At 36.4% G+C, this 18982-nt stretch overlaps 1 protein-coding gene across 2 annotated transcripts in view; it reads right to left on the bottom strand.

The window, feature by feature from the left end:
- Nucleotides 1-18420, bottom strand: part of si:ch211-51c14.1 (protein kinase C and casein kinase substrate in neurons protein 3) — a 62357-nt gene extending 43937 nt beyond the window's left edge. The window contains exons 1-2 of one of the 2 annotated variants that reach the window (XM_028813619.2): nucleotides 18189-18420; nucleotides 14831-14917 (exon numbers count right to left, since the gene is read on the bottom strand). In XM_028813619.2, the coding sequence (XP_028669452.1) occupies nucleotides 14831-14890 (60 nt within the window). In that variant the 5' untranslated portion in view covers nucleotides 14891-14917; nucleotides 18189-18420. The remainder of the gene's footprint in view (nucleotides 1-14830; nucleotides 14918-18188) is intronic. The other variant, XM_028813620.2, reaches the window with a different exon arrangement.
- Between the last annotated feature and the right edge of the window lie 562 nt (nucleotides 18421-18982).

Raw genomic sequence — 18982 nt, 5'->3', positions numbered from 1 at the left:
TCTCCACAGTTAAAAGCTTATCCCAGTCTATCCTCCTTAGACTTTGCCGCAGCTGCATCAAATTTGCCCTACCAAAGTTAAACTTAACAGTTTTAGTCTTTGCATCTGCACTCTTCCAAAATACTGAGAACTGTTATTATATTAGGGTCACTTGACCCAAACTGTTCAATCTACCTGATTACTTCAAAATACTAAATCCAGACAGAATTTACCCCACATTGGTCCTTTAACATACAGTATTAAAAAATAGTCACTGATTACTTCTAAAAACTCCTGCCTTTGTGCTCCACTATTTGCAAGGTTATCCCAGTTAATATTCATGTAGTCTCCCATGTCTATAATATGCCCCTGTAAACTTGTCTTTTTAATATTACTAAAAAGATTTGCATTGAAATTAGTCTGCATGGGCAGTCTATAACACACTCCTAAAATAAAGCCTACTTCCCAAATGCTTTCCAGGCTAAGCCAGATGTCCTCATTAAGATGGGTCTCATAGTCTAACTTAATAGGACTTGTATTTAAATTCTCTTTGACTTAAACAGCAACCCACCCGCTTTTCTGATTTGCTATCCTTCCTAAAAATGTGTATGCCTGTATGTTATACTCATTCTCTTCTTTGTTATTTAGCTAGGTTTCTGTTATTGCTATAATATTGTAATTATGCTCCGCTACATACAACTCCAACTCACTTGTTTTATTTTTGATACTTCTAGCATTAAGGCAAACTGTTTTCAATTTGTAACTCATTATACTTTTGCATTTAAATGTTGGGTAAGAATTTACATTACTATGCATTTTTATTTTTACAGCATTGTTTGTTCCTTCATGTAGAGTTCTAAACCTAGTCTGTCCTAAACTCCCTGCCCCCTGTCCCATACCCTAATTTAAACAATCCTCGACTAACCTATGCATACACCTCCCCAACATACTGGTGCCCCTCTGTTTCAGATGTAACCTGTCACAGAGGAACAGGTCCCATCTGTTCCAAAAGGAGTCCCAATGCCCCTTAAACCAGGGGTGGGCAGATTCAGTCCTGGAGGGCCGCAGTGGTTGCAGGTTTTTGTTCCAACCCAGTTGCTTAATTAAAAAACAATCCTTGTCAATTATTTAATTGCATGGCTTGCTAGTGCTTTACCTCTGCCATGTCATTCTCATATCCTAGATTTATTTTCCTTTCTAAGGATATCATCCAAATGATTTGAAGTCTAAAACAGATGAGTAATTCTCAGTGCTTCGCTTTTTTCTCTTCACTTTCCTTCCAAGTATTTAATTAAACCAAATAGTGCGTGATAAATACACACAGGTGTAAATGAAAACAAGCTAAATGGAGAAATGCTGGTCTCTTTTGTCATTTGCGTGGTATTGCTAATTAGGAGCAATTAAAAACCAAGAATACAGCTGTTTAAGACTAAAATAAGCAATAAGGGTTCAAAATCTTAACGAGCGAAACAACTAAAGTGAAGCTGAAGTGTTACTTGAGCAATAAGGGCTTCTTATTAAGCAATTGGGTTGGAGCAAAAACCTGCAGCCACTGCGGCCCTCCAGGACTGAATCTGCCCACCCCTGCCTTAAACCAATAACCTTCTACCCTATACCAAGATGTAAGCTGCGTGTTAAGCCTTCTAATCTCCTCAGATTTACTAGCACTGAAGCAGGGTACAGCAAGAACTTTGCAGAAGACTACCTCGTCAGTTCTTCTCCTCGGCCTGGCACCTGATTCTTTAAATTTGGATTGCAGAACCCTTATATAAGTCATTTGTTCCAACATGTATAATGACCACAAGATTCAACCCTTGCTCTGGCCAAGAGCCTTTCAAACAATCCAGGGAATTTTCCCACCTGTGCACCTGGAAGGCAACACACCTAATGAGATTCTGAACCTGCACTTCAGTCCCCAACAATCCACAACTTCCACTAACTTCTAGAAGACTGGCTACTCCAAGCCATTCTCTAAAAAGTCCAACATCCAACAGGACTTGCATTGCACTGGCCTATGCGTTAAAATTTGACTTTGGATTACTACAACTGCTCAACTTTTTTTTTTTTAACTAAAATTAAATGATTTAACTTAAATGGTAAAACAAAAAAGTTTAAGCCAAATTATTTTATACCTTCTGACCCCTTAAGCTCCTACAACATTCTCTCCCTTGACAGCCTGCTGTTTGTCCTTTTTTGAGGTTAACTTTAATTTCTTTGCCCGCTCTTATAAGTTTGCGCTTCTCTTATTCCTTATTTAAAAGCTGTCCACGTGCACTGTTTGCATTACTTCGTATTAATGAACCCTTATGCTGTCGCCTTCTCATCTGCTCTACTTTCCTGACTGCTAAGAACTGTTCAATCTACAAAAACTTGTTTACTGAGTATCCGCTGCAACTTATTTTCTTAATGTTTAGTCTGCACCTACAGATGCTCGTGCCTAATCGGCGTCTTACTGGTATTAGCCTGCTTAAGTGCAGTGGAGCTCTTCTCTTTACCACTTTGAAGTAAGACACTACCTTTTTCCCCACTAAGGAATTGTTATTTCTGTTACTTATAACTATTTGTCACTACAAGCCATTTATTTACTTACTGAGATGCCTGTGTCAGCTTCTGCTGCTTAGTGCCCTGCCTCATCGACATTAGTTTGAATATAAATAACAAGTACAAGGTCACAATATAGTAGGACCATTAGAACCATAGGCTCAAGGTTATAAATACTGGTCAAGCATGCCACACAGTATCCATAAGCCACCTCACTGAGAGTGGCCATGTCCAAATCTATTGCTTGGGAGTTGGCAGGAGTGTGACATATCTAAGGTGATCCCAACTAATTAAGGTTTACCATTTGCATCCAAACCATTTACATAATTACCAAACTATTACATATTAAATATTTAAAGACATCCACCCATCTATCACTCTCAATTAGATGGTCTAATTGAATATATCAACTAGACTTACAGAGAAATGTTAAAGAAGGCATACAAAGGCATACTCAGGGATTTCACCCTTTGAATTACTTTATAGGAAGCAACCTTCAGGGAATCCTTGATTTAACCAGGAAGGGGTGGGAGTGACCAATATACCAATCAGACCAGTATCCTTGAATATGTCACCCTTTCATACAACCTATTTGAAAAGATGCACCTCCTTATGTGTGAAAATGCTAAAAAAGCCCAGCAAAACAGACTCGGTTCTATGATCATGAAGCACATTTCTGTGAATTCCAGAGTTAGAGTCAGCATGCACTGCATGAAGAGCTACCAATGCTATTAGCACGCATCAGCCAGAAATGTTTGGAAATGTACATACAAAAGAAAATAGAACTCTGCATATCTTAAGAAAAATTGACAAGAGAGGTATTGATTAATAAAAATGACTGGAATCCATGCCCAAGTCAGCTGGTATATAGAATATAAAAAGTATTAAGGCAAAATTGATAAGATACAGTATAAATACTATAGTATGTCAGTGTCAGCATGTTTTTAAAAAAAAAAAAAAAAAACTTGGAATTTAATAAAACAAAGACAGAAAATTTAATTTTGTTAGGTAAGCATAATAAATGGAAAGGGAATTTGATAGGTTTGAATAAGTTATGAGAGTAATAAAAGTAGTGCTCAAGTTTTACAAATAGCACTGGCAGAATAGAAAATAACAGATATGAGGCTGAAGAATTTAAAATTTAAAAAAAAAATCAAGGCCACAGGAGTAATGCTGATTTCGTATGAAGGAAAATAGCCTTTACCCCCCAGCACTATCAGTTAACATTTATTTTTATAAGATTTAAGAGTTTAAGAGACAAGTGCTAGTGTCCATTGATGAGTCACATTTTTAAAAATGGTAAGGCACATGCAGGGTGGGCCTTAGTGGAGTAGGCTAGAAGACACTTAATTTCAGGAAGCCTCTCAAAGGAGTACAATGTACAAATAGCACAGCTGATAGCACTGAGAGAGGTAATTGGATGCTATAATGTTGACTTCACAATTAAAAATGGCAGCACAATATGCTTTTGGTTTTATGCATAATTTAATGCTAATCTGAAATGGCCTCTGGAGAACCAGGAAAATACCAAGGACTTACAAGTGGCAATTGAGACTTAATTCAAAGAAGGTTTATAAAACTAGTTCTAGCAAATGTTAAAACTACACTGAAGTTTAAACTTAAAAAAATGGAGAATACTTTGCAGCCACAGAAAATGCACCTGCTGATGAAGCATCAAATCCAACTATTGAAGTCACTGCACCTGCTGATACTTTTTGCACTGTGACAAACCGCTAAAGTATTGAAGACATTCCCATAGATCCAGTGTTGAAATGCTAGGTTATTAACACACAGGCAGTTGTCCCTCCTTCCATTAAGACCCCTTTAATACAAAAGGCTCATTTTTGGGACATCCAAGTAGCAATGACACTTAAAACCATTTTACAATTAATTGACAGTGACACAAAGTGGCCATAGATACAGCAAGAGATATTGCAAAATACTGCTAAAGATGCTTAGTTTGTCAGCAGGCGAAACCCAAAACACATCAGTGGGTGCAGTTGTTGGGAAAGGAATTGTGTGGTGGTCTATAATAAAGAAATTGCTCAGAAATGTGGGCAAATTAGATTGTGAATATTCAAAAAAGCATGTTTATACGATACAGTATATGGTTATTGACAGATGGTGATGGGGAGTATCTAAAAGTGCATGCACAAGCACATAGTTTTAAGCTGATTTGAAATTTACAAAAGAACTTGGTGTGGCACATGGTGTACGTATAGTATTTTTATTTTGCGTGCACACCGTTTTTGCCTTTTGAGCATAGGCACAAGTTTAGTAAGGAATCTAAGCAAGGTTTTATACATGAAGTACCTGATTTACTTTTGGAAACACTGGTCATGATTAGACTCTTTTGTAAACTTGCTAATTGTATTCATAATATTTCCAGTGCCATGTAATTGAACTCCTTCTATATCCAATAACTCATACATTTAGGTCCATCTCACACTCTTCTTCATGTGTTCATTATGGCTTGTTTACTTATGCAAAATTTTTTTTTTACTATCCCTTTTTGAGACAAAGTGCCATATAGGTCCTATAAACTGCTTACAGTGTGAACTTCAGATACTTGCTCTAGATCAGGGGTTCCTAAATTGTTGTACCATCTGGTCAGGGCTCCCCACTAATATAAACCTAATGCTATGAAGCAGAACATGATTGGCAACTGTTAACAGTAGTCACATGGCATAATTTTGGATAATATTAGACCTATTAATCAAAGCAAATGCTTAACTACAGCAGACTGTTGGCATATGTATGACCAAATGTTGTGTGATATAACAAGGCCATGGGTTCTCTCATTTTTTTTCTTTGTGTAACCCCTCCAGCAAATGCAATTTCTGCTCTTAAATTACTGAATTCTTATTAAGCAGAACTAAAGGTGATATTTCTTTACCCACACCTACCCCCACCTTGGTATTGCATTTGGGGATTTTAACAAGGGACTACAGAAAGAATTTTGTGTGATTCTGTGTCTTTTTGTTTTTCTTATGTGTTTTAAAACCTTTTAAAAGATTTTTTAATAAATAAACAGAGGTGAGGTTTGATATTAAATAAAAAATAGCCTAAATGTCAATACTTTTAGTTTACTAAAATGATACTTATATATAAATTCAGATCAAAACAATCAGAAAAACTCATGCAAGCTAAAAACGACTTCAGCTCAAAAAAAAGAGTAAAAGATCTTAAAGTCAATGTGACAGCTGAGCTTCCTTCAGGTCTCCGCAATACTGCTACTATGTCAGCTTGTTCCTGCATTTACTTTTAAGGAATGATAAAGGGATCAAACAATATTGATTAATATTAATGAACACTAAAAAGAAGTTTTAAATGTTTATTTTAATAATAATTGTTAACATTCACCTTTGTTTATTAATGTATATTCTTCTATATTAGTGTTATAGTTTGTAACACTATTCTAAAAATAATGATACACCAAAATATTTGAAACCAAAAATTTTGTAACTCTGGCTGATCAGACCTGAGATGGGGGTGGTGAGTTACTGGGGGTTCGTAGACACAGAGAGAGTGAGAGAGAGAGGCTCTGAAATGAGGAGGTGAGAAAGATGGCACTCACCAGTTAAGATGCTCTCCTTTGGAAAAACTATCAAACAGGTTAAGAACCGCAGCTCTAGTCAGTAACTACATAGGACACGATATAGGATTAGTTTTATGCAAAAATCAAAGAACATTTTGAGTTATGTTTATTAAAAACTATTTGAAGCAATTTGAAGATATTAATATTTTTTTAAGAATGTCAGCATCAACTGCTGCAGTTCCCAAGTGCAGACTGGTGGCACCCAGTTTGAAAACCACGTATGAGTGGGTTAGTTGAAGATTGCTTAACTAATGAAAGGGGGCAGTGAGTTTAGGACAGGCCGGACTTACAACTTAACATGAAGGAAAGAACAATAGTATTATATCAAATATACATAGTAACTTAAATTTCTATCCCAAAGGTAAAGTGCCATGGTAAAATAATTAACACATTAAAAATTGCTTGCCTTAATGCTAGGGGTAATAAGAATAAAATAAGTGAACTGGAATTATATGTAGCTTCAAATAACTTTGATATAACTATGATATAAGAAGAATAACTGAAACCTGGCTTAATAATAGATATGGGCAGAAAAATAACATGGACAATTGCACATTATTTAGGAAAGACGGTCACAATGGAAAAGTATGGGGAGTTATATATGTTAACAGATGTATAACAGTTTTTTACAAGGTTCTCTAATTAGATTTGGACATCAAACTCTTTGGTTGGGGGTTCAAATCTCGCTATTGATACTGTGTGACCTTGACCTGCCTGTGTTCAAATTGGAAAACCAAAAGAAATGTAACCAATTGTATCATCAATGTTGTAAGTCTCCTTGGATGAAGACGTCAGCCACATAAGTAAATGTAACTGTAAATGTAAATGATGAGCCACAGCTTAGTGAGGATGTTTGGATTCAACTAGATGGGATCAGGGATCAAGACCTCATAATAAAGACTGTGGTATAGACCCCCTAATGCACGTACAGTGGAACCTCGGGTCACGACCATAATTCATTCCAAAACTCTGGTTGCAACCCGATTTGGTTGTGATCCGAAGCAATTTCCCCCATAGGATTTTATGTAAATACAATTAATCCGTTCTGGACCATACGAGCTGAATGTAAATATATATTTTTTAAAAGATTTTTAAGACACAAAAATAGTTAATTATACCATAGAATGCACATTGTAATAGTAAACTAAATGTAAAAACATTGAATAACACTGAGAAAACCTTGAACAGAGAAAACTAACATTGCAAGAGTTCACGCTAAAAGCCTTACGAACCGATCGCTGTAAACACTTTTTTTTAATGAGTTTTAAGCACAGGGAAAAAAAATGAATAATTGAAAAATCCGTAATTTATACAAAAACTAACCTTGCATGAGTCGAGTTCTGGCATGAAGGAAGTGAGGAGGAACTGGGTGGAGAGGAGATTACAGTTTTGAGAACAACACGTCTGACCGAGAACAATGTACTGTACAGGGAGAGACTGAACACGTGTGTAAATCACCGGCGCATACAAACCAGAAGGGAAACGAAATAGAGCACAAAGAGTTCACAGTGAATGCACAGGGAGAGACTGAACACGTCTGGAAACCATTGGTGCGTACTAACTGGAAGGGAAACTGGCTTGTTCGTCACCCGAGTGTGTGGTCGTGAACAGATGCAAAAGTTTGGCAAACTTTTTGGTCTTAACCCAATTTGTACATGGTCCGAGACGTTCGTGACCCGAGGTTCCACTGTAATAGTTTAAATTTGCATTTTTAATGCTATTAAAAAGGAAAGTTCAGAGAGGGTCAGTATAGTCATGGCCGACTGTAATTACCCAAATATTTACTGGGCTAATGTTTAAAATGATGGAGCACAAGTACCAAAGTGTTTAGAATTTTTCTAACGCAGTTTGTTAAAGTACCAACAAGGGGAGGCCTGTCTAGATTTAGTATTCTGTAACAATCAGGATAGAATTGAAGAGGTAAAGGTGATTGAACCATTAGAATATAGTGACCGTAATATAAAATATTTCAGTGTTATTATTATAAAATGCATATTCTAAAACACATACAAATTAATTTTAATAAGCAAACTAAGATAAAGTAAGATAAATTGTGACAAGCCTTTATGTGTGGAATTGGTCACTGAGATGACTGTTTTACATTTAATGGAAGACAAGTTCATCCCAAAATTTAGGAGCAGTAAGAAATTAAAGAAAACTCCAATAAATAAAGAGCCAAAAGGAAGGTTACAAAAGAAAAAAACAGCTGTATAACACATACAAGACTAGTAACTCACACTAGCCATAGGACATATACAGTAAGAGCATGAGAGCAACGGGTAAAAAGAATATTAGGAAGGCTAAAAGACGGTTGGAGAGAAATACTGCAGAAAAGACGAAAGATGACCCAAAGAAATTTTTTCAGTATTTTAGTGATAAAAGAACAGTCAAGGAAGAGGTGATGAGTATTAAGAATGGTAAAAGAGAGCTATAATATACAGACAGTGAAATAGCAAATGCTTTGAACTTGCCCATTATTAAAGTTTATATGTGTGAAGGAGTCAATAACCTCCCAAAAGTAACAAGAGACTACTAAGAAGGTACTTAGTAATTTGGAATTTTCTGAAGAGGTCCTGCTTGGATTACATAGGGTGAAATCCAACAAACCATCAAGACCAAAATATATTCATTTTAAAGTGCATAAGTATTGACTACAAATATAAACAATTGGCACGCATTTTTGAAAAATCTCTGCACCTTGGGGAAATTCCTAAAGACTGGGCTAACAAATATAAACAAAAAAAGGTGATCAGGCTGACCCAAGTAACTATAGGCCATTACATTTAATGTGCACCATAGATAAATTAACAGAAGCAATTATTAAGGAAAAGAGAGAAACACGTCTAAAACAGAAGTATTAGCAAATACTCAATATGGGTTCTGTTTCACTAATAAGCTGGAGGCTTAAATTATATTATTTATCTTGATTATCAGAAGGCTTCTGATCAGGTACCACATGAAGGGTTAGTGATCAAAGTAAAAAAGAGGAAATTTAGGGCACAGTCACTAGGTGGGTACAACTTTTGCTCAAACACAGGAAGAAAAGAATGGTGAGGGGAACTTTCTCAGGATTTGGTGATGTTAAAAGTGGTGTCCCTCAGGGATCAGTGTTGGGTCCACTGCTCTTTTTAATATACATAAATGGTATGGACAAGAATATAATCAATAAGCTTGTTAAGTTTGAAGATGATAACAAACCAGATGGAAGGGCAGATAATGTACAATCTAAATTGTTACAGAGGGACTTGGACAACATACAGGCATGGGCAGATTTATGGCAAATGATAAATAATATAAGTAAATGAAAGGTATTACTGTGCATGTAGGAAGGAAAAATGTTTGAATACACAGTGGGAGATGTGTAACTTGAAAGTATACCTTATGAGAAGAACCTAGGAATCATTGTGGACTCATCACTATCTACATTCATGTAGTATACAGAAGCAATCAAGAAAGCTAGTAGGATGTTATGTTATATATCACAAGGTGTAGAGTACAAGTCAAGTGAAGTTATGATTAAGTTATATAACACACTAATGAGTCCTCACCTGGAGTACTGTATTCAGTTTTAGTGTCAATATTTAAAAAAGCACATACCAGTCCTAGAGAAAGTCCAAGAAAGACTAAAGGTTATAAGTTATGAAGAGAAATTGAAGGAGATGAAACTTTTCAACTTCAGAAAACAAGGATGAAGAAGGAACACGATTAAAGTTTTCACAATTATGAAAGGAATTAGTACAACAGATCCAAGTTGTTACTTTAAAATAAACTCTGCAAAAGCAACACCAGGAAACAACTAAAAAGAAGTTCAGGGCAGACTTTGCACAAATGTCTGAAAGTTTTTCTTCATGCAAAGAACCATAGACACATGGTATACGTTACCAAGTAGTGTGGTGGAGGGACAGACTTTAGATACCTTCAAATCTCAACAATGCTATTTTAGACAATCTAGGTGAAGAAGATGGATGACCTTGTTGGGCTGAATGGCATGTTCTTGTCATAGTTTTTCTAATGCTGTAATGTTTTACAGGAAACAGTAACCTACTTTAGATTATTATTCAAAACAGATTGCTAATATTCATGTATGTATTAGTTACACTCTCAGAGACTATAGTGTGCTATCTGCCTCGGCATTAACACTGATCTTGACTTGGGCTGCAAATTCTACTTAAATACGCTTATGCCCAACTCTGACACTGGGTGACATGTAATGTTCCTCTTTACAGTGCTAAGCCTGAATAACCCTTCGGATGGTATTTTGCTGTAATCTAATGGATTAACAACATGCTGCAAAAAAATCATGAATATAGTTATACGTTCAGTCACTTTATGGTAACTTTAAGGTAACTCATCGATATTCATGTGAAAAGAAGAACCTTTCACCAAAATACAATTGTGTTTAAATGAGAAGCTATAAAGCCATTTTAAGAACAAACTGAAAGTGAACAATTAGATGAATCGAGCAATAGTGTTGACAATATGAAGTTGTCATCAAATGTTGGCAAGGATAGTGAAACTGTTGCATAAGGCACTGTACAACCAAATCGCCATGATATGCTTGGTGAATTCGGTCAACTGAATGTTCACTGTGGTGCAAGTGTGGTGCATGATAAAAAGGCAAAATGACTGTAATCAAGTAGAAGGGCAAGAAAGACGCTAGCCCACTAAGCACTGTTTAAATTGTAGCCACTGTCATTCGTGTCAGGGGAAATATGGACGTCACTAAGCTTCGTGCTGTGGTAGCCTACAATAACACGAAGGGCATGGATCTTGCGGATTAGGCACTGACATTCTACCTTCTCATACACAAGCAATCAAAAAATGTTATAAGAAACGTCACAAAGAAACACACTTTTGCTGTCCCAAAACATATTACATGAAGGATGTGTACTAAACCTGCATCAGTACAGCAGTAGACATTAGACATACCTTTCCTACTGTAATTATGCTCATGTTTATGTGTTTAAATGTTTCTGTTACACATAACATTTTTTCTTGTTGAAAAAAATTCAGAGTTTTTGACTTTTTTCTGGGAGTAAACATAATGCTAAGGAGGTAAAAGAATGGACAAAGATTGCAAAAAAAAAGACAAGATCCACTGCTTACAAATATTGATGTGCACACATAATATACTTTGTTTTCTTACAGTCTAGCTCAGGAGAGGAACCACGTGTGTGAATATACAGTATATTTTTCACATTGGCCAAATGAATGTAAAGTTTACATTACATTCATGCATGATTCATTCAGACAGTTTATAAAAGCCATAACAACTTTTAATGATGATTCGCACCAATAATTGTCTCCAGAAGTGCATAGACTTTTAAGACCCTTTCAAATTCAAACAAATTCCACCACTTAAAATAATAATTTGGGTGAATATGTCCATTACCGAACTACCCTTATGTTGACTTTACTCAAAATTAAATTTGAAAATTTGCTATTACACAGCCTCCTTAAGTTGACAAAATTGAAAATGAATATATTTGTAGACTTCATGTACCCTTTTCTAATAAATCTAACATTATTTTGTTGAATTACAGAACTACTTTTAACTTATTTTTTAAACAAAACTAATATTCTCTGGCACTGGCCCATCAATTATTAGATCAGAATGTCACACATCTTCCAGAATGTTTTCTGCAGTTTTGAACTATTTTTCTGGACAAAAAATGCCTTATTAGCATAAATTTAGCTCATTTCCATTAGACAGTAGGTAATCGAAGGTTGCACATTTTTCCAACTAAGTAAGAAGAAAGAAAATTTCTAAAAATAAACGTTTATATTTTGGGTTAACTTAATTAATAAGAAATATCACCTAATGTGAGAGTATGCAATCAACACATTTGCACTGTGCTCAGTTTAGATGCAGCAATATGGTTTAACAACACAGTTCATTTAACAATGTTAATAAGTTTTAATAACTCAAATAAGTTATATTAACTTAATTTATTACATTGTAGTTACAGTAACTAATTTGGCAAGTACTAAATTAACCACAGTCAACTGAATTTGAATTATTCAGTCCATTTATATTTAAAGTTACACTTAATTGAATTAAGTGTTATTCAGCAAGTCACCGTTTTGAGTGTAGTCTGCCAGAGTAAAGATCCACAAGTATTTGTTAATACATTAACTCTGAAAAAAAAGATCCAGTTCCACATCATTTTTAAATCTGCTCTCAGTTACTTCACAATGGTAAACTTTTCCAGTTAGAAGCCTACACTAAATGACTTGCTGTTCGCTTTGTCTTCTTGCTTAACTTAACTTTTTGATGATTTTGTACTGTACTTTATTTTTTAACTTATGCCCTTTTGGTTTGTAAATAGCCTTATGATGTAGTGCTCCGAGACATGCACTGTTTAAAGTATAGACCAGATACATGTAAGTATTTTCTAAATGTTTATTATTTAGAATTATCTAAAGAAGTATATACTTCACACTGGCAAGAAGTGTGGTCTGTTCAGTAACATATTAGAAAAATTTCAGATTCAGTCCTGACTAGTATTTATTTGCATAAATAATAATTGATTTTGCATAAATATTAATGGTGTAATGGTGCATTGCTGTCATTATGTGTGGGTTTGCTTTGAGTACTCCACATTTGAAAGATGTGCATGTTTTCTGTTGATTAGTATCTCTAAATTAGTCAGGTGTGAGCAAGTGTGCCATGTGATTGACTGCCTTGTATTGACCAGAAGGTAATTTAATGTTTCCTCTTACATGGTGCCATTTTCTTTTTAAAGGACGTCAGGGACCTTTGGGGTCTGTTGGTTTGCCTATTCTCTACTGCTCTGAAGAACTGCTGCCTGTTATCTACCAAGTACACCACCTCATCTGCAAGACACTTCCTACAGTGCCCCTCCCTGTAAAATTTCTAGGATATGCAAGGCTGCTAAGGAGATTTTCCCAGATAGTATCCGTCCTTCTGAACTGGAATGGTGCCTTGCACCAAGTTGTGAGTTCATCGCCCTCTTTCACTTTGTAAGGGCTTTGCTGTGACCTGTTCCTGTTTTCTGTCATCTTTTCCTGCCAACAATCCCCATGTCCACCAACCATTATAGCAGATTCTGAAAATATATGGATGTATGACTGGTTTATTGAGCAGTCACTTAAGCAAAATGAAAAGACTGAGAAAATATTTGACAGATCATGAAAGAAAACAAAGGCATCTTCCATTCTGAAGTATTTTTAGTCCAGACTAAATTGGCCTTCACAGTTAGACTGTGAAGCAATAAATGTTAAATACAAGCTGTCATAAGGATTCAAACTTCATATGATACTGCAAGGGAAAAAATCTTATACCAGATACACTGTTTGCTGATGTGGAGCTTGGCTACAACGATCCTTTAAAAAAAAAAAAAAAAAAAAAAACTCCACCCTACCTTTGTCTTTCTCTCTATAGTTGTCATTGCTTCATTATTACTTGACTAATCAGTTATCTTCACTAACTTCCGCAACATTCCTTCCACTTTCCAATCCTTATTCTGCACACCTTTCACCCATTACTTAATTCTTCTTTCTTCCAACCCCTTCTTTTTTAATTTTAGCTCTTTTTTCTATTAGCCTCACTCTGATTTCTTGCTGCCTTTGGCAGACCACAACTTTGCACAGCTTTGCCAAAGGAAATATAGAAAGCAGACAGCTTAAAAAGAAAGGCATCCAAGAAATTAAAATTCAGACTGACATTTTGTCTTGCTCCTTCTTTTTTCTCTTTCTACCTATCTTCACAGTATCCTTCTAGCTTGTTTGTTCATCCTTTCTTTCTCGTTCTGTTCTTTCTAGCATTTTGTTATCCCTTAGCTGACAAGCTTAACACATTAAAACCATGAAACTATAAATAGAAGTAGAAAACATATATATCAAAACATAATGAAATGATATAGTAACTAAGTAAATAAAAATATTTAGAAAGTACACTTTTGCAGGTGAAGTTTAACCATTAAATCCTTATGTAAAGTGGAGTCTATCATTTTACTTCCCCAATCTCGCACTTTAATACCATTAACATCTTTATATTTGTACATTGATATGAAAGGTCATCAATAAAAAACACAGTATTCAGAATGAAAAGGGATAATTCCAAAATGCCTATGTCAGTCCTCTTTTATAATGTAAACTATGCAAAATATTCCTTTAGGTCTGTGTGTGTTTCTGCCAAGCTTAAGGTTTATCATTTAATGTTAGCTTCTAAAACACAGCAATTCACTTAATAATTAGAACAAAAAAGCATTCTGTTATGTTTATCCAAAAAATGTAATGTCATTCTTTGTTTTATAAAATAACTAAATAATAAATATAATCATTTTTGTGAAAGGCTGAATTTCATAGTTCCTGGTCAAAATAAAGATGTGTTTATGACAATCCTTTGAAAAGAAACAACTCCCTAAAATTTAATATTATCTATCCAGTTGTGTACAGTGTCTGTATTTTAAATACATTTTGTTCTAACATCTTTAAAGTATGACTCTGCAAAACAGACATTATAACATTACGTTATGTCCTATGACAACCTTGTGCATGCCTGATTTAAGTCACTATTTTGCAAACATGTTACTAGAAAAATGGAAAAATAAAAACTGCAACAAAAACAAACACAATTTTATTATTAGCAGCAGTGTGTAATATTCTAAATATAATTCTTATTGTGCAACTTTACAAACGGAGGAAAATTACCTCACGTTATATGAAAAAACATAAGAGTCCCCTTACCATCCAGAAGCTTTCATCTGTTGCAGTATTAGGAGTCACTTCATTGATCTGTGCTGACATGTTTCCTTCCACGCCAGTGTACAGGGACTGGAAAAAGACCAAGGATTCAAAGCAACAGCAGACAAAGGGTGAAGGCAACTAACTTTAATGGCACATTTAGTCACAGCTGGTCATATGACAGTTGTTAGTCTGGCTAATAAATTTTTTGCATGAGACATAGTGCCGTGAGCTTTGATGAGCTGAAGAGGACAGCTTGCCGAGCTCATTTTCTTACTATATCTAACTACAGAAGTTGATCATTTCAGGGGACAGGCCCCTTTCTGGCTCTAAGAAGCAGGGTCTTACTATACACACCTTCTTCTCAGACTACTGTTACATATCTATCATTCTTCATTCATCTTGGGTATCAGCTGGAGGAATGCTCAAGTGTGATCAAACTAGTTCCCCCCCCCCCATTCCCAGAATTCCACATGCATGACACAAAAGGCTCTGTGGCATCGTTGGGCTTTTTATCCTTAGGAAAAGCAACTGCTTTAAGAACTCACTAAGATATTAGTCAAGAAGGAGATACCTAATGATAAAAATCTACATGCAAAATAAAACCAAAAATCTCTTGAGACAATATTTTGGACTTCTATAATCCTGAGGCTTCAAATGAAAATTCAGAAACAAACCATAAACTCCACTTTAATCAACTGGATAACCTGTGGTCTTTTAGACAAGAGACTGAGAATACGTTTAATCCCTTATCCACTAACTATACAGACTTACTGCATGCAGCTGACTGATGTTTCTTCTTACAATCTGATTATTTTTCAGGTGCCACAAAAATAACTGCTGTTTCTGCACTGTTTGAATCCAAACCCAGTCACAATCTATTTGTATTTTTATTATTCCTCTCTTGTCTGCATGCTGCCCTCCCCTCACCTGGAATACTTCACTATTCCTTCCATGACCCAAACAATGCTAATTGGTGAGTTTAAATTATACTAGTACAATCAGGTGTGTGTGACAGTACTAGAAGTCTAGATATTGATGTCTGCCTTGCACCCAACAAAGTCAAACGGGCTCTGCAGGTTTAGCAAATGGCAGAATAAAATTGTCTTTAATGCTTTAAGAAAGCAAAATGTACACTGATAACCTCTTGTGATCTCTCCCAGGTTAGTGCATGTGAAATTTTATTTAAAAAGGAAAAAAAGGTATGTATACAGTATAATCTTTTTCTGACTTTTTAACGGGGGCGGCACGGTGGCGCAGTGGGTAACGCTTCTGCCTCCCAGTTGGGAGACCTGGGGACTGGGGTTCGCTTCCCGGGTCCTCCCTGCGTGGAGTTTGCATGTTCTCCCCATGTCTGCGTGGGTTTCCTCCCACAGTCCAAAGACATGGTGGATTGGTGATTCTAAATTGGCCCTGGTGTTTGTGTGTGTCCTGCGGTGGGTTGGCACCCTGCCCGGGATTGGTTCCTGCCTTGTGCCCTGTGTTGGCTGGGATTGGCTCCAGCAGACCCCCGTGACCTTGTGTTCGGATTCAGCGGGTTGGAAAATTGATGGATGGATGGACTTTTTAACGGTTTTATATTTTTTCTTTTCTGGCTACTATGCACTGGAAAAAGTAGGAAAGATGAGTATGTGAATGCTAGAAAGTCTAGTTTACCTTAATTTGAATTAAATAATTTTATCCCCTACAGCATCACTAATCAATGAATTTATGTAAACCAAACAAAAATGTGCTGCTCTAGGAAAGGATTAGACATTGCTTACAAGAAGTTAAAAACTTAACTCTGAATGGTGGCCAATTATTGCATTATATGCAGCTGAAATATAGAATGGAATAAGCAGATAAATACTAAGAAACTGAAAAGGAACAATTCCTACTAAAGCTCATGCCAAAAACAAAAGGAAAAATAAGGAAAGCACTCTGTATGCTCAGACATTTTATTTTCCACACCAGAAAGGCTATACAAGAATAGTTGTGCTTCAACTGCTATTGATCCCAATCTTGCATCGTTTCCTAGCCTTACATTTTCAAAAACTGTACACATTTGACATATTTTATGACAGATTCACTTTATTCTCATCTTGTTCTTCTTGCTTTTTCCATGTATCAGCATGAGATGCTCTTTCTTATTTTATTCACAGTGAAAGATGTCAATGTTATTTCAATACAAAAAATGTTTTCTTACTGTCTTATTAACTATTTTTTCTAAATAACAGTGCACAACAAAGAGCGCAACTTGTTTCACATGCCATGCCATGCCCAGTGTTAGGAATAAAGTTATCCCAAAATTCCCCATAGGGTCTTCAGAGTGACACACTTTAAAAGAAGGGAGTGGGGACTATTTTCAGTTCATCTGTACAGTCACTGCATTGACAGCTGTGTACAGTATCCTGCAGTTGGTTAAATGAAATAGTACCAAAACCCATTTCGCCTGCCTGAGATCAAAAGGCTAGATTAGACAACTGGGTAAGTACTAGCTAATCAGATGACTCAATGAACAGTTTTGTTTATCTTTTAAGTATCTCTGTGTCCCTTTTTCCACTCTTCTGAACCCAGTCTCCAAACGCTGCTTCTGTAATTTAATCCTTGACTTGTTATGAGCCAAATATTTTCCATATCCCTATCCCTCTACCCTCTCCAGAATGCCAACAGGCCCTTTTACACAAATAGAAATATAACGTGTATTTTTAGTCATGGAGCGTGTCTGCTTCATAAATAATCTAGAATCACGCAGGCCAAAGCACTGCAGGCAAAATGACACACTATTATTAAAGTAATGCAGAGCCTATAATGCCTATTGCTTGAATTATGGGAACAGCATATAGTCCACAGTAATTGTTGATTCTTATTTGACTTTGTGATTGAGTGCATGATGGAGTGATGAAATGGAATGGTGACTTCTTCACAGATGGCTCCTGCCGTCAGAATAATCTCCAGCCTCCAAAACCATGGATCGGATACGTAGGGTTTGAGAACTTAGTAATGTTACAAGAGTGTGCGTGCATTGATCCCTAACCTTCACATGACAGGAGGCGCTTAAGAGAGGTTGTGGTATTGAAGTCAGCTCTAATGCACTAGATCCCCCCCCCCCCCACCCCCCCTAAGCATGCAAACCGCATAATGTAAAATTAGTTCAATGTTCATTTAACGCATTTTTCTTTAACTATTTTCACTTTATTAATACTTCGCGGAAGGTCCCAGGCCAGTATAGTGCTTCATATAACAGACTTGGAACTTGGCATTCTGCATGTCCCCTCACTGCACAAGTTTTTAGCTTTTGGCTGACACCGCAAACCTAACTTAAAAACAACATCGAGATAGACAAGTACAATCTGCCGCTTTCATCACTTTTAGGACTCACCTCCTGCAGCTGATATCGCCTGCACCGCTGGATTCAACCTCTGGCCACCCACAGTCTGCCTGCCTGTCTCTTTTAATCCTGGGGAAACGCTACCTACCTATTCAGTTATTCCCCTTTCGATCCTCGCCCTCCCATTCGGCACAGTCTTAGAACTGCGGAAGGGGCGGAGGATGATGTGGAATCCTGTTTGGAAAGCAGCAACAGTTGGGACTGTCTGTCCTCTCTCTCTCTCTATCACTCACATTCACTTACTCAGTTTAAAATTAAATTCTGTCTATCACACATGCGCAACATTGTCGGAGTCACCAGCACTCAGTTCCAGATAGTTACCAAGCGGTGAATTTATGTGGCAATGTCAGTCTTGGTCAACTCGCATCTAAAAAAGTGTGAAACAGAGTACAATAAATGATGATATTTACAAAAGCAAGCAAGGCAAGACTATGTTCCAGGTATCCCTTAGCCCTGTTCTGGATAAGCGGGTTGGGAAGCCCAATATGTATAACTTGTCCGATACGACACTAAACAATAAAACAAACTACAGGTCGCTTATTCGTGTACCCGCGATAACGGTACAGTACACGGAAGTGACGTCAGAAAGTGGGTGCGGTCCTGCGTAGATAAAATTAGGGGACGTTTCAAAAAAGTGTAGACTCCAGTATTAAGTAGCAAATCAACGAAACATCTGAATGGCATTCGTGTACTTGTTGTGTATATTCTAGAAAACCGAGATAAAAAAAAAATTCGATGCACACTGTGATTGAATGAATTTCAACACCACGTAATCAATTGCTCAT

The sequence above is a fragment of the Erpetoichthys calabaricus genome, chromosome 11, assembly GCF_900747795.2.
Source record: "Erpetoichthys calabaricus chromosome 11, fErpCal1.3, whole genome shotgun sequence".
NCBI lineage: Eukaryota > Metazoa > Chordata > Cladistia > Polypteriformes > Polypteridae > Erpetoichthys > Erpetoichthys calabaricus.
The sequence above is the reverse complement of the archived record's forward strand: the minus strand, read 5'-3'. Positions and strand labels throughout refer to the sequence as shown.